At 34.8% G+C, this 18,970-nt stretch overlaps 1 protein-coding gene across 2 annotated transcripts in view; it reads right to left on the reverse strand.

Moving 5' to 3' along the window:
* The window catches only part of AGMO (alkylglycerol monooxygenase), a 404,065-nt gene that overhangs the window by 95,031 nt on the left and 290,064 nt on the right, over nucleotides 1–18,970 (reverse strand). Inside the window, exon 13 of one of the 2 annotated variants that reach the window (XM_009452691.5) lies at nucleotides 9,151–9,484. The exons of the other annotated variant lie outside the window; for it this stretch is intronic. Within the exon in view, the coding sequence (XP_009450966.2) occupies nucleotides 9,377–9,484 (108 nt within the window). The 3' untranslated portion in view covers nucleotides 9,151–9,376. Of the gene's footprint in view, nucleotides 1–9,150; nucleotides 9,485–18,970 lie in introns of those variants that run through there. 2 annotated transcript variants of the gene reach the window in all.

Consider the following 18,970-nt stretch of genomic DNA (forward strand, 5'->3'; position numbering starts at 1 on the left):
CTCACACAGACATAATCAGTACAGAGAAGAAAATATTTGCTCAACAAATACCTGCTGAACTGACCTAAAGAGAATTCCAATTAACCTATTACCAGTAACCCTTTCTTAGCTGTTTTAATTTCAGTATGAAAGATAGCATAAGTACGAAATCCCCCGAATCTACCATCAAAGACCAACCCTACTGACACAGGACTGTAAAAAATGTAGAGCAGTGAAAATGGAAAATACTTTTAATACTTCCAAAGGACAAGAGTACATAAATCCTAGGTGGTGCTGCATTTTACTATTGTAGTTATTGGCATTATGGAATAAAGTTTTAAATGGACTTTTTTCAAGTCAAATATCATTACAGAAATGGGGCTATAACTGTACACTGTGGTAAATTTTCAGCATCTAATGACTCATGAGTGCTTGGCAAAACATGCAGATTTTGAAAGAAAAAGTTCAACTCTTTTTTGATTTACTACAGAGTAAATCACAGAAAAGTTATGTTGCATTTGGCCACGAAGTTGAGAATAAGATATAGAAATTAGCAAAATAAAAATATCTAACTAGCTTAATCCTTTTCCTGGGAAAAGAAAAATATCTAACTAGCATACCCCTTCCTGGGAAACTTTGATCACTACCCTGTGAAAGGTTTTCAAATAATTATGAATGTATTTGCTCTAAGAATATTTCCATGAAATTATTGTCATATATGGAAAGAGAATTATATGCATTTAATGAGTTGACTGGAAAGTAGGCAAACATGAGTGAATGAGGTTTGTATAAAGAATAAATAATAGATATTGAACTAACAAAAAATCCAAATAGCCAGGAAGGCTATTCGTATTGGTTAAATATTTCTTATTACAAAGAACGCTGAATTCAATGTTCAAAAGAAATGTTTTAGTCCATTTGTAAGATCATTACCGTCTAAAGGCAATACTTTCATTCTAAATAAGTCAGTAACATATCCCATTAAAGGGAGCCATACATATTTATGTCCTCTGTGTTTTGAAGAGGACATGTTATAAACAAACATATTGTTATGTTATGTCCTCTTTATCTTTAAAACTGAGAAACAGATAGACTACTTGTGTATAACAAGCATCATACTGGCAGAAAATAACAAGTTTCCTTATAATTGTATTAATGTGATATAAAATGCAATAAGAATATTTAATTAGCTCAACAAATAATTTTAGCTATATCGTCTACTAAATCAGCTTTCTCCCGTCTTAATCATTTGCCTTCACACCACTTTAATCATTCAACCAATGTGATCAACTGTATCCTCTAATTATCTCATAACTCTTTTATGATTTTGTTTGTGTGTCTGTGTGTGTTTGTTTTTGAGACAGGGTCTCACTCTGTCACTAAGGTTGAAGTGCAGTGGCACAATCATGGCTCACTGCAGCCTTGACCTCCTGGCCTCAGGTGATCCTCTCACCTAAGCCTCCCAAGTAGCTGGGACTACAGATTACAGGTGTGTGCCAACATGCTCAGATTATTTTTGTATTTTTTGAAGAGACTGGGTTTCTCCATGTTGCCCAGACTAGTCTTGAACCCCTGGGCTTAAACAATTCACCAGCCTCAGCCTCCCAAAGTGCTGGAATTACAGGGATGAGCCACCACACTCAGTCTATGTTTTTCTATATCAAGCCACTCGTTAATTTTAAGCTATAGCCTATTAATTGTCATACCTGCCTCCAATCTAATAGATAAACAATGACCATTCTATTGTCTAAAATTTATTACCACTGATTTGGAATACAACTGCTTTAGTATAACATATCTTCTGATTTTCTTATTGTCCACCCCTCTAATTCATCACTCTTTGTCTCACTCACAGTCAACTATTTTCATTTACATTAACTCCCCGTGATATTTCACACCTCATGTCTGTTCTCGTTATTGTCCCCCAGGTCTCCCTACTTTGTGATTTCTAAGTATCTTTCAAGACTCAGCTCAAGTGTTACCTCTTTTTGAAATTCATCTCTAGCCACTCTTTCATCAACACCCCAGTAGTTGGATTCTTCTTCTCATGCATCTTTTAAGGTTAGCTAGAACTAATATTCAAAGTGTGTTTTTGCTACATATGAGTTATTTACTCTGAACAAGTTAACCTCACTATGCATCAGTTATCTCATCTGTATAATAAATATAATAATATAATAACAATATAATATAAAGGTTATTGCTTCAGTGAAAGTAAAGTGCATTGCCCAAAATATTTAGGTCTTTTTCTCTGACCTGTGCTGTTTATACTTATGTAATACTGGTAAGAGTGGTTTGCCCTAATTTATTTTTTGTGTCCCCGAGCAGACTCTCTGAACGCCTTGAGAGAAAATGTGTAGTAAATTACTCAACTCTATCTCAGCACCTAATCTATCAGTACTAAGGACTGATACCCATTTCTCACGCGAGCATTCACTAAGGGCTAATGCTGTGTTTCATGGATTGGAAGTACGTATTATATGGCCAGGTGCGGTGGCTCATGTCTGTAATTCTAGCACTTTGGGAGGCCAAGCCGGGCAGATTGCCTGAGCTCAGGAGTTCTAGAGCAGCCTGGGCAACACAGTGAAACCCAGTCTCTACTAAAATACAAAAGATATTAGCTGGGCATGGTGGCACACACCTGTAGTTCCAGCTACTTGGGAGGCTGAGGCAGAAGAATTGCTTGAACCTGGGAGGTGGAGGTTTCAGTGAGCCAATATTGAGCCACTGCACTCCAGCCTGGGAGACAGAGCAAGACTCTGTCTACACACACACACACACACACACACACACACACACACACACACACACACACACACAGTATGTTTTGTGTTCAACATATCCTTTCCTCTTACTTAGCAGACAAGAACATGTAAACAACAGACTATATTGGCAAATAGTTACAGAGGGAAGAAAGCTGTGAATACTATTAAATAGAAACTGACCAAAGCATGGAATTTGAGAAGAGAAAAATATTTCCATCTTGACAGGGTGGAAGAATGGAGGAAAAATAGAATTGGAAGTAATGGAAAGGAAATGAGGAAGATTTTAAGGAGTCTATAGCATTTGAGTTGATACTCGGAAAGATAGCTAGGATTGGAACAAAGAGATACCCAAGAGATCAAGTTAGAAATATCAGATAGAGGGGAAAAAATTAAAGCACAGTGAGGGAAGTGCTGAGTATGTTTAGTTGCTAGCAAATAAGTCTACTACAGTAAAGTTCACAATAGCAAAACTGGTTAGTGTCTTTCACCAACAAACATAGAGTCCAGATTGATGGTTTGGCAGCTTAACCAAATTTGCGTATGTTGAACATCAAAGCATATTCTTAGGCATAGCAGCTACGTGATGGGATTAAATTATCACAGTTGTACTGACATCTTCAAAGCCTTGAACAAGTGGCTGACACATTCATTGTTATTTAATTAAGGTGAAGAAAACTGAAAAAAAAAATCAAGAAAATGCTTGCTACAGTTATTTTAAAACCCTTAAAGAGTGAAAGCACAGAAATAACCTTCAAAAGAAAGCAGCAATTTTTCTTCTTGCTGGTATCATTTAAATACAACACTCATACTACACTCAAATGTGAATAGTAACAGAGCATTACCTCATCTGATGAATGGAAGAAGCTATTTTTCTACCACTAACTGGCATGAGAAAGAGTAAAACTCCTGGAGGAAATTAGCAAATCTTAAAGGTGTGGATGACATTCTGTAGCACTGCTTGTCCAAAAAAAATGACACAAATTAAAGCACTGAACTCTAAAGCCAAATAACAGCACGCACACTCTCCATGGCAAAATGTACTTTTTTCCTAGGATTAATCTCCAAACATGCCAAAATTTTAGTGTCAATTTGCTGTATATTACAAGCATCACTAAGGAATCAGCTGAATCTATCTGTCTCTCTCTTAAATAGACACACACATACACACAGAGGAACTTTCTACTGGAGAACATAAGAAAACACCTTTTTATGCTCCAGAAAACAATCATACATTTAAGAAATCTTTTCTATATTTATATTATTTCAGTGATTGTATGTGTTTGTGGGTGAAATTAAAAGTGTTATTGATACTAATTTAAAAGCAAATGCTGGCCGGGCGCGGTGGCTCATGCCTGTAATCCCAACACTTTTGGAGGCCAAGGCAGGTGGATCACTTGAGGTCAGGAGTTCGAGACCAGGCTGGCCAACATGCTGAAACTCCCTCTCTACTAAAAATACAAAAATTAGCTAGGTGTGGTGGCACATGCCTGTAATCCCAGGAACTCGGGAGGCTGTGGCAGAAGAATCACTTGAACCCAGAAAGCAGAGGTTGCAGTGAGCCAAGATCACGCCACTGCACTCCAGCCTGGGAGACAGAGGGAGCTTCAGTCTCAGGAAAAAAAAAAAAGAAAGCAAATGCTGAATATGTTCTCAAAATGAAGGCAAATACTGTTTGCTTGCTTGTTTTAAACCAACTAAAATTATACAACTAGTTCTCAATACATTTTCTAAAACCAATACAATAAGTGGTAATTTAAAAATCTATACAGATGAATATGTAAGCAAAAGCATAGAAATGCTAAAAGGCTGAATTCACAGTGTTGAGGGTCCACGATACTTTTAGAGGATAATAGAAATGTTTTAATTTTCATTTCTTTTAAAACCCAAGGAAAAATGATTATAATAATATTGGATACATAACAGTGAAACCAATCTGAATTACATACATCTTTTTAGAAACACTGTTGTATAATATTTTTACTGTTAAATTTTTAACAGCTATATAATTTTTTATTATATAGAAATGGGCTCAAGAAGGGCTCAAGAAGGCAAAAGTGCCTAAGGCTCATGAAAGTCAAAATGTCATCCTGCCTGAAGTTACTTCTGGTGCTGAAAGAAGGGAAATAGTATCAGAGGAGAATATGTAAAGAGAGCTCCTCAACTTTTTCTTAATGTTTTATTTACTTAAAATATGTTAAGTGGATATACTATAATGAGATTTGATAAAACCCTTTGTGGTACATACAAGTTTGCCTGCTTTTGCTAGCATTTTATTTTATAATAATTCACAATCAAAACATTAATTATCCTTTTGAGTCAATGAATTAATTGGTACTTATTAGATTTTTAAGGATAAAATTTGATAATTTCTCTTTAAGATAAACTATTAGTTTGGTCTTCATCAAATATTTTTTACCTCTGAAATGAACATTCTTTGGGGAAAAATGTGTCATATCAAGAGAAATGTGATTTTAATTTACAGAATTCTTCTTCTAACCAAAAATTAGACCATGAACTTTCTTCAAAATTTATATTGGTTATGGATTTTTAACAGGGTATGAATAAAGTTGGGGTCTAATAAAGTTGGTATGGCAATAAAAGGTATACAGTATTTCCACCAGATTTTCTTATTTCAAAATTTATTATTTTGTTCTAACTCTAGAACTTAATAAAAATAAACTTCAAAATATAATACAGAAATTAAAATGCAAAGGTTCCTTAAAGATTAAAATCTTTGAAAATGACAATTAAAAAAATACCTAAATCAAGGAGACTGGCATAGAGCTTTTAGCGCAGTACTTGTTACAAAGCAGGTATTTATTTTCTAATATATTAGCTGTTTTCAATTTAAAAGTCTATTTTCACTAGACTGTAAACTCCATGAAGAGAAGCCTTTTTGTTTTGTTTTGTTCATTGCTGTACCTCCATCATATGGTACGGTTGCTGGCATACAGTATGTGTTCAATTCATGTAAGTCATGGAGCAGTCAACTAGAGTTAAGCTTCATAAAGAAGATAGGACTGAAGCTATGAAATTGTTACTGAGAGTAATAATTTCTGCAGGCATTACATCTTGACTATGTTTGTAAAAAATAAAGTCAGGAAAAGTATCTATATATGTGTAATCAGTACAAAACCACTGCAAACTTGGTTGTATTCAGTGAGTAAATGTAAAGGATCTTGAAAGCTGAATGTCTGGGATGGTCAATGAAAACCCACGAGGAACAATCCACACAGGGAGAACAGAATTAATTGTATTCTTACAGCTATTTCTCAAAAGACAGCTCAAAATGCAGATGGTTTTGAAAAAAAAGTGCAGCCCACAGATGATATTAAGATGGCGGCACAGATGCAGAGAGAAATGTATCTTAATAATGACTTTATAATATGCTGAAAATACCAAGGAGTTTTCAGAATGGTACATTCAAATTATAAAATAGTATCTATCCCCTAAATTTTAATTAAATGTCAGATTTTCTGTGTTTTTGGCTTATTTTTGTATTTAAGATACATTAGGTAAAAATAAAGATCTTTTTTAACATACAAAAATACTAGGAAGATGAATGTCCAAGTGTGTGTTTGCCATCAAACAAGGAAGAGAATGGAAAAACAGAAAAAAAAAGAGAGAGAAAGGGTGGTGAACATCTGGGGTGGTTTCTTTTCTGGAAACAGGAACAAGGTCATATCCCACCCAGTGAGAAGAAATGACCCCCTAAAAAATGTAAGTGATCTTGCTTGACCTGTGACGCGAGCATGGGGATGACCTCGGCTGTTTAACTGCAATGTGTGTTTCTTGTTAGAAAAAGTGAGAGAGTTGTGCTCTGCCATAAAAGAATGTGAGGAATATGAAGGTGCTGAAAAGCAGAAGAAGGAAGTGGAGCATGGGGAACTTGATACAAGCTATGGAAAAATGAAATATTAAGTTAGCCCTGACTTTAGAAATGTTTGGTAGAAAAGAAAGATACAAGGAAATACATGCATGTCTACTCCTGTATGTTTACCCCCACACACAGCACATACACATATATTCTTGTTGCTGTGTTTAATTGTGAGGATCAATTCTTTCTCTGATAATCTCTTAAACTTTTATCGTTAAAATCATGATATAGACCTGGAAGAGAATAGGTCTGTGGGTATATCTCTAATAGCTCAAAATATCCAATACTATTTTCCATGAACTCCTAGAGGCCCAAGTCTAAAATAACAAACTTGGGTTAGTTCAATTTTCAGTCCTTTTACATATAACAATGCCACGTCAATGCCTTTATGCAATGCTTGACGGCATCCTCTTAATTTTTTATTCTATGAAATAAGTGGGCTCTCTGCTCAAAATATTAATAGCTGGAAAATTCCCCCATTACAATACAAATGAAAGTTAACTTTAAATGTCTTGACCTACATAAACTCCTAACATTTGTTTCATCTTTTAAAGTCTCTTTCATCCCTTTCTCTTCTCCAGCTCTCTCGATCCCCTCAACTCCCTTGAGGTCTTCTCCACAGAGCCCCATTATTTAAATAACAGCGTACCCAGCAAACAGCTGTGGAAGCGAAGAATTGGATTGAAATTCAAGGCCAAACCAGGACAGAAATTTTGGGTACAATCTCAAATCTGTTGGTATAAAGAAAACTGAAAATTTTTGAGTTTTCAATTTTGCTATTACCAACTGGTGGTGATTTAGGGTTTGTTACATCAGTTTTATTATAGAAATATAAGGAAGATAAAGTGGAAAGATTTGGGTTTGTCAAGTTATTTGTAATAAAAATCTTATTTATTCAGTTTCGTTACGAGTCAAGGGTTCGGTTTATCTGTTTCAAAAGTCCCTGATTCGTACTTTATAGGGCCATGATTTGTCAACAGTCCATTGAACTCAAATAAACCGACATATTTATTTTATAGGATGTTGTCTGCATGAATGGAGATGAAATTACTAGTAAATTGTCAACTAAAAAATACAGAACTGGAAAATGATAAGCCTTCCTCTAAGCCCACCATCATATATTGTCATGAAAATCTGAGGCATTATTATTCTTTCAGTTACACAAAATATTTAAGAAGAAAGTCAACTATAACAAATGATTCAGTTAAATCTTGGAGAGCACACTGGATAAAAATTTTCTCTTGCTTCCCCCTTCCCCCAGGGTTTCCCTCCTGCCGTCTCAAAGCAGGATGAGCTAGTTGACATTGAGTAGTTAAAATCAAATTTAATATTAAGAATATATAGTTATATTTGAAATACATAAATAAAAAGTGTTACTAGAAGCGATTATCCAGTAACTTGTGGTAGCACCTATCTTAGGTACTTATTCATCATCTCACCATGGATTTTCTCCTTATTTTCCGTTTACCATCCTGCTATTCTCCACCAGAGGGCAGGCAGGGGCAAGGACAAGGCAACCTTGTTAGGCAATCTGGTTTAAAAAAAAAAAAAAAAAAGTTTGATAGGACAGGAAGTGAAAAATATTGCCTAAAATAAGGTTTGAAGATTATCTGCCAATTTTGTATATTTTTCCATATCCCCATCTCTCCTTGATATGGAAAAATGAGGATTGGCACTTATTGTGAGCAATTTGAGTAAAGTATTTTCCGTGCATCTGGGTTCACTGGTGAAACATGAATGATCAAAGTTCAACATGTTGCATCAATTTCTTTTCACCTGGCAAAATGAGTTTTTATGCCAGTTTTTAAACCTTGTGTTTTCTGTAGTTACTTCCTGTGAGTCGAATGGTTATATTAAATATGAGTAACAATTTATAATTTTACTCTGACGGAAATTACTTCAAAATTACATTCCTATATATATATTTATATGATTTGGCTATATATCTGATCTAGAATTTGTAAAGAAGATCTGGATTTTACTGTAGACATGCAACTAATTTACTAGGGTACTATAGTTACATAAGCAACTCGGTTTCTACTGTGTCATTATAAATGAAGACTATAATTCTAGAGAAATCATATGGAAGATTCTGTGAACTGTACTTGTTTTTCCTCCAGAAAGGCACTAAGAATGTGTAATGAATCATTAGTAAAATGGCACTATGGGTACATGAACGAACCTAAAAGAACAAATCTTTTTTTAAAGACTGATTTCATTTTAAAATTCCAGGTAACAAAATTTTAAAGCAACCAAAAAATCAAATATCTTATTTTTTTCTGGTAATTCATAAATTCTAAACATTTAAATATGAGTAACATAAATTTTATGGTAACTATAAAAAGTGTATCTTTTGATTAAGAAAAACTTTAAAGAATAATTTAAAGGCTAACAGATTGCATCCTTCAATATCTACTTTAATTAACCGACTGCCATTACTCACTTTACATTTCCTTTCACATCACATGGTACTCATCTTAAATGGAATCAAAACTTTGACATGCACTGACACTGACTTCATTAAATGCAACGTTTTGACATTTTTTGAAGGTTTCTTTTATTTCATACTAATAAATGGAAAGGGTTTTGAATTTCAATGGCTGAAAGGAAGTCAGATTTTAGTTATATGAATCCAGGGTAACTTCATTCATGGATCAAAAAGACCTCTTGGGGCTTACAAAATCTTTATTATTTTCAAGCTACAAAAAAATAGTTTGGTAGAGAACTGGATAATAGGAAACATATTCTTCTGCGATCAATGCACTTTGGGGTGGTTTCCAGCTGTGAGACAGTCACTCAAACTTAAAAGTTCTCCAAAGTTCTCCTTGGCCTGGAGCCCAATTTCACTTATAACAGAATATGACTGTGTAAAAAAAAAAAAGCATTACAAAATATGGCAATTTGTGTTACCTTGCTAAAAAGTTAATATGGTTTATGGCACTATTAAGGATTGTTAATGCTTCAAATAGTTAGATTTTCATGTTTAGAATTAGCACAATTTAAGTTTTCACCTACTATTTTAGATTGTACTAGTTCTTATAGGCTGAGGAATATGTCCCTAAACTAAGATTTCTACTTTATTATGCTAAGTATGCCACATTGGAAAGGGCTGTTGGAGAAACATAAATTATTCAGTTAGTGTATAAAATATTATTACAATAAGTTATAATCATAACAGAGGTAATGAACTCTTTGTATAAAATAGTTTGCAGTATTAAATGCATACGTTACAATCATGAGAAATAAAAATCACTAAAGCATACTGAATTTTGGTGAATTTTAATATCAGAAAGTTGTACAAATATCTACACTTAAAATTATTCAAAAACGAAATAATTATAAAGTGATTCCAAAAAGTAAGTTTCCACTTGCAATTTTGCAATTCACCCATCACTAATAGGACAAATCTACTAGTAATGATGATGACATTCATATATTATACTATCTTATTATCCAGTCTAGTTATCTAGTTTTTAACAGTCTTGTGAGAGGTAAGGACATAATTTATATTCCCTTATGACAGACTGTTCTGCGGCCATAAAATGTGGGAATTCTTGCTTGACATGACCTGTCTTCAAAAGCCAAGCCCATCTATTTGGAAGAAACCTTGAATCACCAATTTTATCACATGGTAAAACGTTAAAATAGGCATTTACCATTACTTATAAATATAGCTCAAAATAATCTAAAAGTGACAGTGCCAGTGGTGAATAAAACTTCTTTATTTAGATGGGCTAATCAATTAAACTCTAAAAGAACAGGACTCTAATTGATTTGTTTTAAAACTAATAAGGATGTTCTGAAATAAATCAGTAAAGTATAGTAGTTTTTTTTTCTTATGAAGCCTATAAGAAGGACATTATAATTACCTAATCATATAATTGTATTAAAGCAAGGAACAATAAAACATTTCCGAAGGTGATTGCTTCTATGGATATAGTTTCAATTACTATCTTCAAACTGACACTCAAATTTACACCTCCAGCTCTCACCTAGTTTCCTAAGTTACAGATTTGCAACTGAGATTTGGATATCTCACAGTAAACATGCCCACAAACAAACTCAGTATCTCTCCTTTCAGATCTTTGCCTTTTCCTGGGTCTCCATCTCACTGCAAATATGGACTCACCAATTCAGAAATTTACAAGACTAAATAAGACCCATACCTCCTTCATATCCCACCTCTGAGCAATCAGTAAACAAGTGTGATGGAGTTTTTATTTTATGTCTCTCTCTTGTCAGTCCTATTAGTTCCTAACGCCTAATGGTTTGACCTAACTCTATTCTCTCCCCACTTTCCAAATACCTGGAATTTCCCCACAAGCTTCAATACCTCCAGGCTTGCTGGTCCTCACTGCACCCCTTCAGTTTTCCATCCATTACCCACAGGCTGCCAGGAAACATTTCCAAAAGAGCAAATCTATTTATGTCATTTCTTTATTTAAAGTATGTCTGTTCTATAATTTCAGAATGCAGTAAATTCTGCTTATCCTGTATGTTCATCCCTTAACAATCAGACTTTTACCCCTCACACAAGCACCATCAATCCAAATCCTTGGTTGCTCTCTGAATATAAATAATTTGTTATAAATTTGCATATTTTTCCTATTTAAAAATTTGTCCTTGTTCCTTTCACTACTGACCTTGCCCCCACACTTCTTTTTTATGGTTTTGCTCATTTACCTCATTTGAGAAGACTTTTCTGACCTGCCAATATCAGATTTCACCTCTATACTCTTACAGCGTTTGCTTACTATCTACTACATCATGGTGTTTTTCACTATGCACAGTAACTGTTTGTTGTCTCATTTGCTTGTATTAACTCATTTGCTTGTCATATTTGCTTGTCTCATTTGTTTGTCTCAATTTACTGTAAGCTTTCTAAAAACAAGATTTATGCCTTTAAATTATTTTTCACCAGAGCAATGTTTCATCAAAATGTTAAACAATGAAACCACTTAAAACTTTTCTGTAACCAAAGCTCTTGGATTTTCCTGTATCTGTTGATATTATTATTACAGCACATATAATGAAAATATAACAACTAATGTGTTATGTTTTATAATTCTCAAAGGCTTTCACATAACTCTTGGAAGCTACCAGTGTTTTTTACATATTGTGGATAAAGAAACAAAGTTTCGCAATGGTTAAATAATTTACCTAAACACATTCAGTCAATATATGGTAAAACAGATTCAATCCAATTTGTTAGACTTCAAAGTCCAGACTTGTGGTTGGTCAAATGGAGTGATTTGGTTTGAATTCACAACTTAAACGCTTACTATTTGTTAATGGTAAGCAACTTTACTACTCATGCAATTATCCCAAGTATTGAGGCACTGGGCTGAAACCATTTGCTCCATCAGCCACATCAAGCAATAGTTGATCAGCAATAGTTCCTTAGACTAGTTATTCATTAAACACTCAGTATGAAAGAGACATGGCCTTTATAGGAAGACAAGCCCTGCTAAAAATCCTTTGGGGGAACATCTTAATTGCAACTACAGGCACACACAATGAAGAACTATCACTATCCTTACTGAGCAGTTTTACAGACAGGCAAGCTGAGTAGGGCCAACATTTTTTTTTCCATAAGAGTACATCTCCAAATTTTTGAGTAGGTATCAATAAAAAAGATGATCAGCAGAGGGGAAATACTTTATACATTCTTAACAGCTCTCTGTGTTGTGAGAATCTTCAAATGTATCAAAAGAGTTATAAAACAAACTTTCTGGGTGGGAGAAAACTAAGCCAACTTTGAAGTCCAGTGCCCTATTGAAATGTACTTTTCTCCATTTCCCCTAAGCGTCAACATAAGATCTCATCTAGCCAATGTAAGTCAGGAGTTGTTTTCATTGAATTTTATTTTTAAAGAGATATGCAAAATGTTAGAGAAGACAGGTCCCTAATTATTAGTTTTCTATATAATGTAGTAATATTGTAGGTGCATATATACGTATGTGTAGATTTGTGTATATACCCTCTCTAAAATAGACTATTAGAGAGAAAATAACCTTAGTTATTATTATATTTATTCCTCATCATTTTAGAGATAATACAAATAAAGCCCAGAGAAGTTAACTGGCTTGCCTAATGTCCCTCAATCAAAGATCATTATGCCATTTAATAAACATTGTTCCCCATCTTTAATAAATGTTATCTATTGGAAAGTATACTGGCTCCAGGTTCAGCAGAAGTAAGGTTTAATTTTCCCAATATCATCTTTGCAGGTTTCCAAATTAGCACTACATACATTTATATCCCTTCAGCTTCATATAAATTTTATGATGAAAAAATATATCATATTCTGTCTGGAAGGAAATATTTGCTCATCATGGTGTGTCACAGGATTCCACTCCCAAGCTCCCCACATGCTTAGTGCCTGTTCTTTCTGGATTAGCAGCTGCTATGAGCAAACACATAGCAGTGAGGCTGAGTAACTTGGCACACTTTAAATAGATCAAGTTTGGTTTTAATTTAAAGAATAATTTGATTCAGTAATGTTATTTAAACAAATGTAAAAGTGCTCAAAAAATCACATGTAGTAAATGATCAAAGCTGTGGTTATTCAGGTTTTTATTTGCTAAAAATATCAAGATAACATTTTTAGCAAAAATTTCATTCTTAGCTGCATGACTCTGGAGTAAGGGGCCCCTGCAAAAAAAATTCAGTTTCTATCCTTTGCCAGAAATAAACATATTTGGTTTCCATTTGGAAAATTTTGTCTTTTAGCTTTAAATCAATCTGGATTTAAGGTAAGGAGTATCAGTTACTAATACTAAAAAACAAAATTAAATAATTGGATCAGACAAAAAAGTCCTTATTTTCCTATATCATGTTATTATAATATTTTAAGTAATAATGTGTCTAATCAGAAATTTGGAAATTACATTTTTGTTATTTTCATACTTTTAATATTTAACTACATTCTTTATAAAATGAAGGAGTGCTTCTATTTCTGGTAAGGCAGAGTATACTATTATCCTATTGCTGGTGTTTCAAATAGCCACAAACTTAATGGCTTAAAAACAACACAAATTAATTTTTTACAGTTCTGGAGCTCAGAAGTCTGAAATGGGCCTCACTGTTCGAAAATCAAGGTGTTGGCAGGGCTGTGTTCCTTTCTGGTGGCACTAAGGGAGAATCTGTTTCTTTGCTTTTTCAAGCTTCTAGAGGCTGCCCGCATTCTTTGGCTCATGGCCCTCTTCCATCTTCGCAGGAGTAATAGTGAGTCCTTCTCAGATCACCTCACTCTGACTCTCCCGCCTCCCTCTTCCATTTCTAAAAACACTTATGATGGCATCAGGCCCACCTGGACAATGTAGGATGATCTCCACATCTCAAGGTCAGCTGATTTGCAACCTTAACATATTCACAGGTCTGGGAATTAAAACATGGACATATTTGGGGGACCGTTATTCTGCTTCCAACACAAGGTAAACAACTCTGCTACTAAAAACAAAACCAAAAATGCTAGATTAAAAAAAAATTATCAAAAGCACTGAAGAGCTAACTAGAGAATTATAGAGCCCCAAATCCAAACAAATATGGAAACTCATATAGCGCAAAAGCTACTTTTTGGCTGAGGACATCTGTGCTCTAGTAGAGGTGACATTTTTGACATTTTCACTTAGAAAAATAAGTAAAAATCCAGGAAACATGCCAGGTTGGGAATCTAACAGAAAACCCTCCCCACATTAATCTGGAACCTTAAATGATCCTATCCTACCTTTCCAAAACCAAGTTAGTACAGAGAAAGTTGCTTAGGCCTGAGCAGAGGTAGGAAAAAAAAAAAAAATTTCAAGAAGCTGCAATCGCAAACCAATCCGGGCTCAGATGTGCAGCCAAGTTTGTATCAATTAGGTGGACCTAACATCTGCTTTGGTAAAACCTCCAGCTGCCTGACCAAAGCAAATACAAATTCCCTCTGGAGGAAGTCACCATCATTCTATGCCTTAATAAACCGCTATATAAATTTTTAAAAATCAGGGACCAATACAAAATAGGAGGTAATAAATTTCACAAGAAAACAAAGCATTTAAGTGAGAACACACACAAACAGTGGAAAATAGAAATTGATCTGTTGAAATTATCAGACATATATTCTAAAATAATTCCACTGGCTCTATTTAAATAAAAGATACATTTGAATCTATTTTTAGGGAAAATTATGCTAAAAATGATATATTTTAAGAAGACAGAGATGCTAGTAATAAAAATTACAATAACCAAAAACTGAAAGTAAATGGATGGGTTTAATAACAGATTGTAAAACCAAATTAGATACACCTGAAGAAAGCATTTGTGAGCTGTTATGAAACTCTCCAAATGCATCACTGGGAGAAAAAAATAGATGAAAAATGAAAAAGAGAATGAGACGGGGAGAGAGAGAAAGAAAGAGAAACAAACTTACGAGACATGGAAGATAAGAGTTGAGAAAGTCTAACAAACATGTAATTAGAGTTCCAAAAGGAAAAAGAAAGAGAACTGGGTAGAGGCAATATCAGAAGAGTAAAAAGCTGGAAGTCTTCTAGGACTGATATAAAAATACAACTTAATAGCTTCAAGAAGCCAGATGAATTCCAAGCATGATAAATAAAAAGAAAGCCAAGCCTAAGTACATAATATTAAAACAACAAAACACTAAAGACAAAAAGGAAATGTTTTAAGTTGCCAGAACAAGGGGAAAATAAAAGGCAAGTTTCCTTTAAGTAATTGAGTGTTAGAATGAGGGCTGACCTCTCAAGGGAGTCACGGAAATCACAGGACAATCAAATATATCTTTAATGTGCCCAAAAAAAACAGCTGCCATTGTAGAATTCTATACCCAGTGCATGGTGCGGGCGGTCGGGGGAGGTTATCAGGGGGAGGGACAGGGCTCTGGTGGAAATCTTTCAAGAATAAAGTTATAAAGTTGTGAATCAAACTATTTTAAGACAAACAAAAACTGAAGAGTTTACTGCTATCAGACACTCACTAAAAGAATTTTTTTTCCCCCCCGAGACAGAGTCTTGCTCTGTCGCCCAGGCTGGAGTGCACTGGCAATGATGTCTGCTCACTGCAACCTCTGCCTCCTGGGCTCAGGAACCTCCTGAGTAGCTGGGACCACGCTGAGCACCACCATGCCCAGCCAATTTTTATATTTTTAGTAAAGACAGGGTTTTGCCATGTTGCCCAGGATGGTCTCAAACTCCCAAACTCAAGCAGTCCACCCACCTCGGCCTCCCAAAGTGCTGGGATTACAGACATGAGCCACCACATGCAGCCAAGAATTTCTGAATAATGAATTTCATCAGAAGAAAAGTGATCTAATATACAAGGTCAGAGATAATAAAGAAGGCAGAGAAAGATATTGGAAATACAATACATGGACATATATATGGGAACATTCACTGTGAAACATAACTATGATCAATGTCTTGTGAGGCTAAAAATGAAAACAAGTTTTAAGTACACAAAGAAAACTCCTTCGATGTTTTGTAACAATAAAGGCATGTTTCTCACTGATCCCCTGTAGTAAAAGTTTTCTTAGGAAAAATAACATCCCCCATCACTGACTTTCTATTAACTATATTCCACACACAATGCTAAACATTTTACAGTCACTATCCATAGTCCTGTCAGGGAGCTAATATTAAACTCATTTACAAATGAGGAACTGGAACAGAAGTTTATTTTGCTGCTTAAGTGTTCAAAGATTCTAAAACTACTAAGTACTTTGGCCCATATTCAGTCTTACTGCTGTCTGTTTCAAAAACCCACATGTTAACAGCTAGGCTTCCTGAAAAGGATGGGCAATTTTTACCAGCAGATGTGCTTATATTTTGCAGAGTCAAAGGATTTCAGGTTCTGGCAAACACTAAATCTGATTCAGTAAAGAAATTGCTTCATGAACTCAAACAGAAAGGAGAGAGATAAGAGGAGATAGAGTAAACTCATAGTAATATAAAATGGTTCCCCCTTATCTACAGGAAGTTTCATTCCAAGACCTCCAGTGGATGCCTAAAACCACGGATCATACCAAACCATATATATACTGTATTTTTCCTACACATACATGCCTATGATAAAGTTTAATTTATAGACATAGTAAAATATTAATAACAATAACTAATAATAACATAGTACAATTATAACAATGTACTGTAATAAAAGTTATGCAGATGGGGTCTCTCTCTCTCTCTCTCTCTAAATACCTTGCTGTACTATACTCACCCTTCTGCTTGTGTTGATGTGAGATGAGAAAATGCCTACTTGATGGATGAAGGGAGGCGAATGACATAGGTGATGTAGTGTTAGGCTAATATTGAACTTCTGAAGATTTGTCAGAAGGATCAGCTGCTTTCCGGTGGTCCTGGATCATCAAGCCATGGCAGTGTTGATGGTTGGATGTCAGGAGCAGATAATGTTGATGACTGATGGACAGGTAGCATATATAGCATGGGTAAGTTGGACAAAAAGGTGATTTACATCCGGGGTGAGACTGAGCAGGAGGGTGTGAGATTTCATCAGGCTACTCATAATGGTGCACAATTTAAAACTCATGAATTGATTATTTCTGGAATTTTTCATTTAATATTTTTGTAGCAAAGTTGATCATGGTAACTGAAACCACAGAAAGCAAAGCTGCAGATAAGATGGGACTATAGTAATGATATAATTGAGTCATACATATATTTTGTTCAGTAACAGGAAAATAGGACAAAAAATCCTTGGTATATATGTATGCTTAAAAGTTTATAAATGTTGATTTTATATACCTAATTCTTAAATTAAGACTAGGGAAACAGTTATATTGTACTTCAAATCACATTCTAGTCTTTAAAAGTTTAACTGGATTTTCCTGACATTTAGGTTAATCTGAAGTTTTCAGTTCACTGGAACACTGCATAATAGTTATTTAACTTCAAAAATGTTATTTATGACATATCAAAAAACAATATTCAAAAATATATAAAATAATAGTGATGTGGGTAGGGCCTCTCTGAAGATGTCCAAGCCCTAATCCCTGGAACCTGTGAGTATATTACCTTATATGACTTGGGGACTTTGCAGGTAGAATTAAGCTTATGAATCTTAAGACAGGCAGATCATCCTAAATTATCTAGGTACACCCAATCTTATCAACTGAGCCATCAAAAACAGTGAACTTTCTCTTGCTAGAGGCAGAATAGAAAAAAAAAAAAGATGTGACAGATGGGAAAATAAGAGAGATTACAAAAGTGAGAAGGATTTGGCATATCATTGCTGGCTCTAATCTGTAGGGACCCCAATGTAAGGACTGAAGTGACATGTTTTGGAGATAATACTAACCTCCAGCTGATAGCCCGCAAGAAAAATGGGAACCTAAGTCCTATAACTACAAGGAACTAGATTCAGCCAACAGCCACAATGAGCTTGGAGTGAACCTTGATTTTGCCCTTGTGAAACCTGGAGCAGAGAAACCAGATTAGCCAAGCTTGACGTACAAAGACTTCTGGCACATAGAGGCATGAAATAATGAATTTGTGTTATTACAAGGTACTAAGTTTGTGGTAACTTGCTACAGAAGTAATAGAAAACTAATACATACAACAAAATTTTTAAGTATGATTGAGATGAAAATTAAGATATAAGCAAAACTTACATGGATATTTGCTGCTTTTTTTTTTTTTTTTTTTTTGAGACAGAGTCTCACCCTGTTGCCAGGCTGGAGTGTAGTGGCGCGATCTAGTCTCACTGCAACCTTCGATTCCCTAGTTCAAGCGATTCTCCTGCCTCAGCCTCCAGAGTAGCTGGGATTACAGGCATGCGCCACCACGCCCAGCTAATTTTTGTATTTTTAGTAGAGACGGGGTTTCACCATGTTGGTCAGGATGGTCTCGATCTCCTGACCTTGTGATCTGCCCATCTAGGCCTCCCACAGGCATGAGCCACTGTGCCCAGCCATTTGCTGTATATTTAGCTCTGAAGTTTTTAGCAACAGAAACAAACAGAAAAGTAAGTTCTACTTCTAAAATTAATAGACATCTACATACATGAGAGATATAAATGAGTTACTCTGGTTGCATAACTATACCTGTTATTGAGATAAGAGGAAAAGTCTCTATTATAAAGAGGACCATAGCAAACAATGTCCTCAACCACATTCACAAAGAGAAAAAACATTTATTGCACCATTTTCCATAAATTACCTAACTGTAGGTCAACTACACAATGACTAATCAATTTAGTAAATGTTAAAAATACAAGACCACTCTAATATCTACTATTTTGATTACCTAGGGAAATAATTTATAAATGATGTTTTAAGAAGCAGTACTTTTGAGAGATATTATTAGAGGTAGTATTATCAAGCAGAACAGCAGGC

The sequence above is a fragment of the Pan troglodytes genome, chromosome 6 (genome assembly GCF_028858775.2).
Source record: "Pan troglodytes isolate AG18354 chromosome 6, NHGRI_mPanTro3-v2.0_pri, whole genome shotgun sequence".
NCBI classification, from domain to species: domain Eukaryota; kingdom Metazoa; phylum Chordata; class Mammalia; order Primates; family Hominidae; genus Pan; species Pan troglodytes.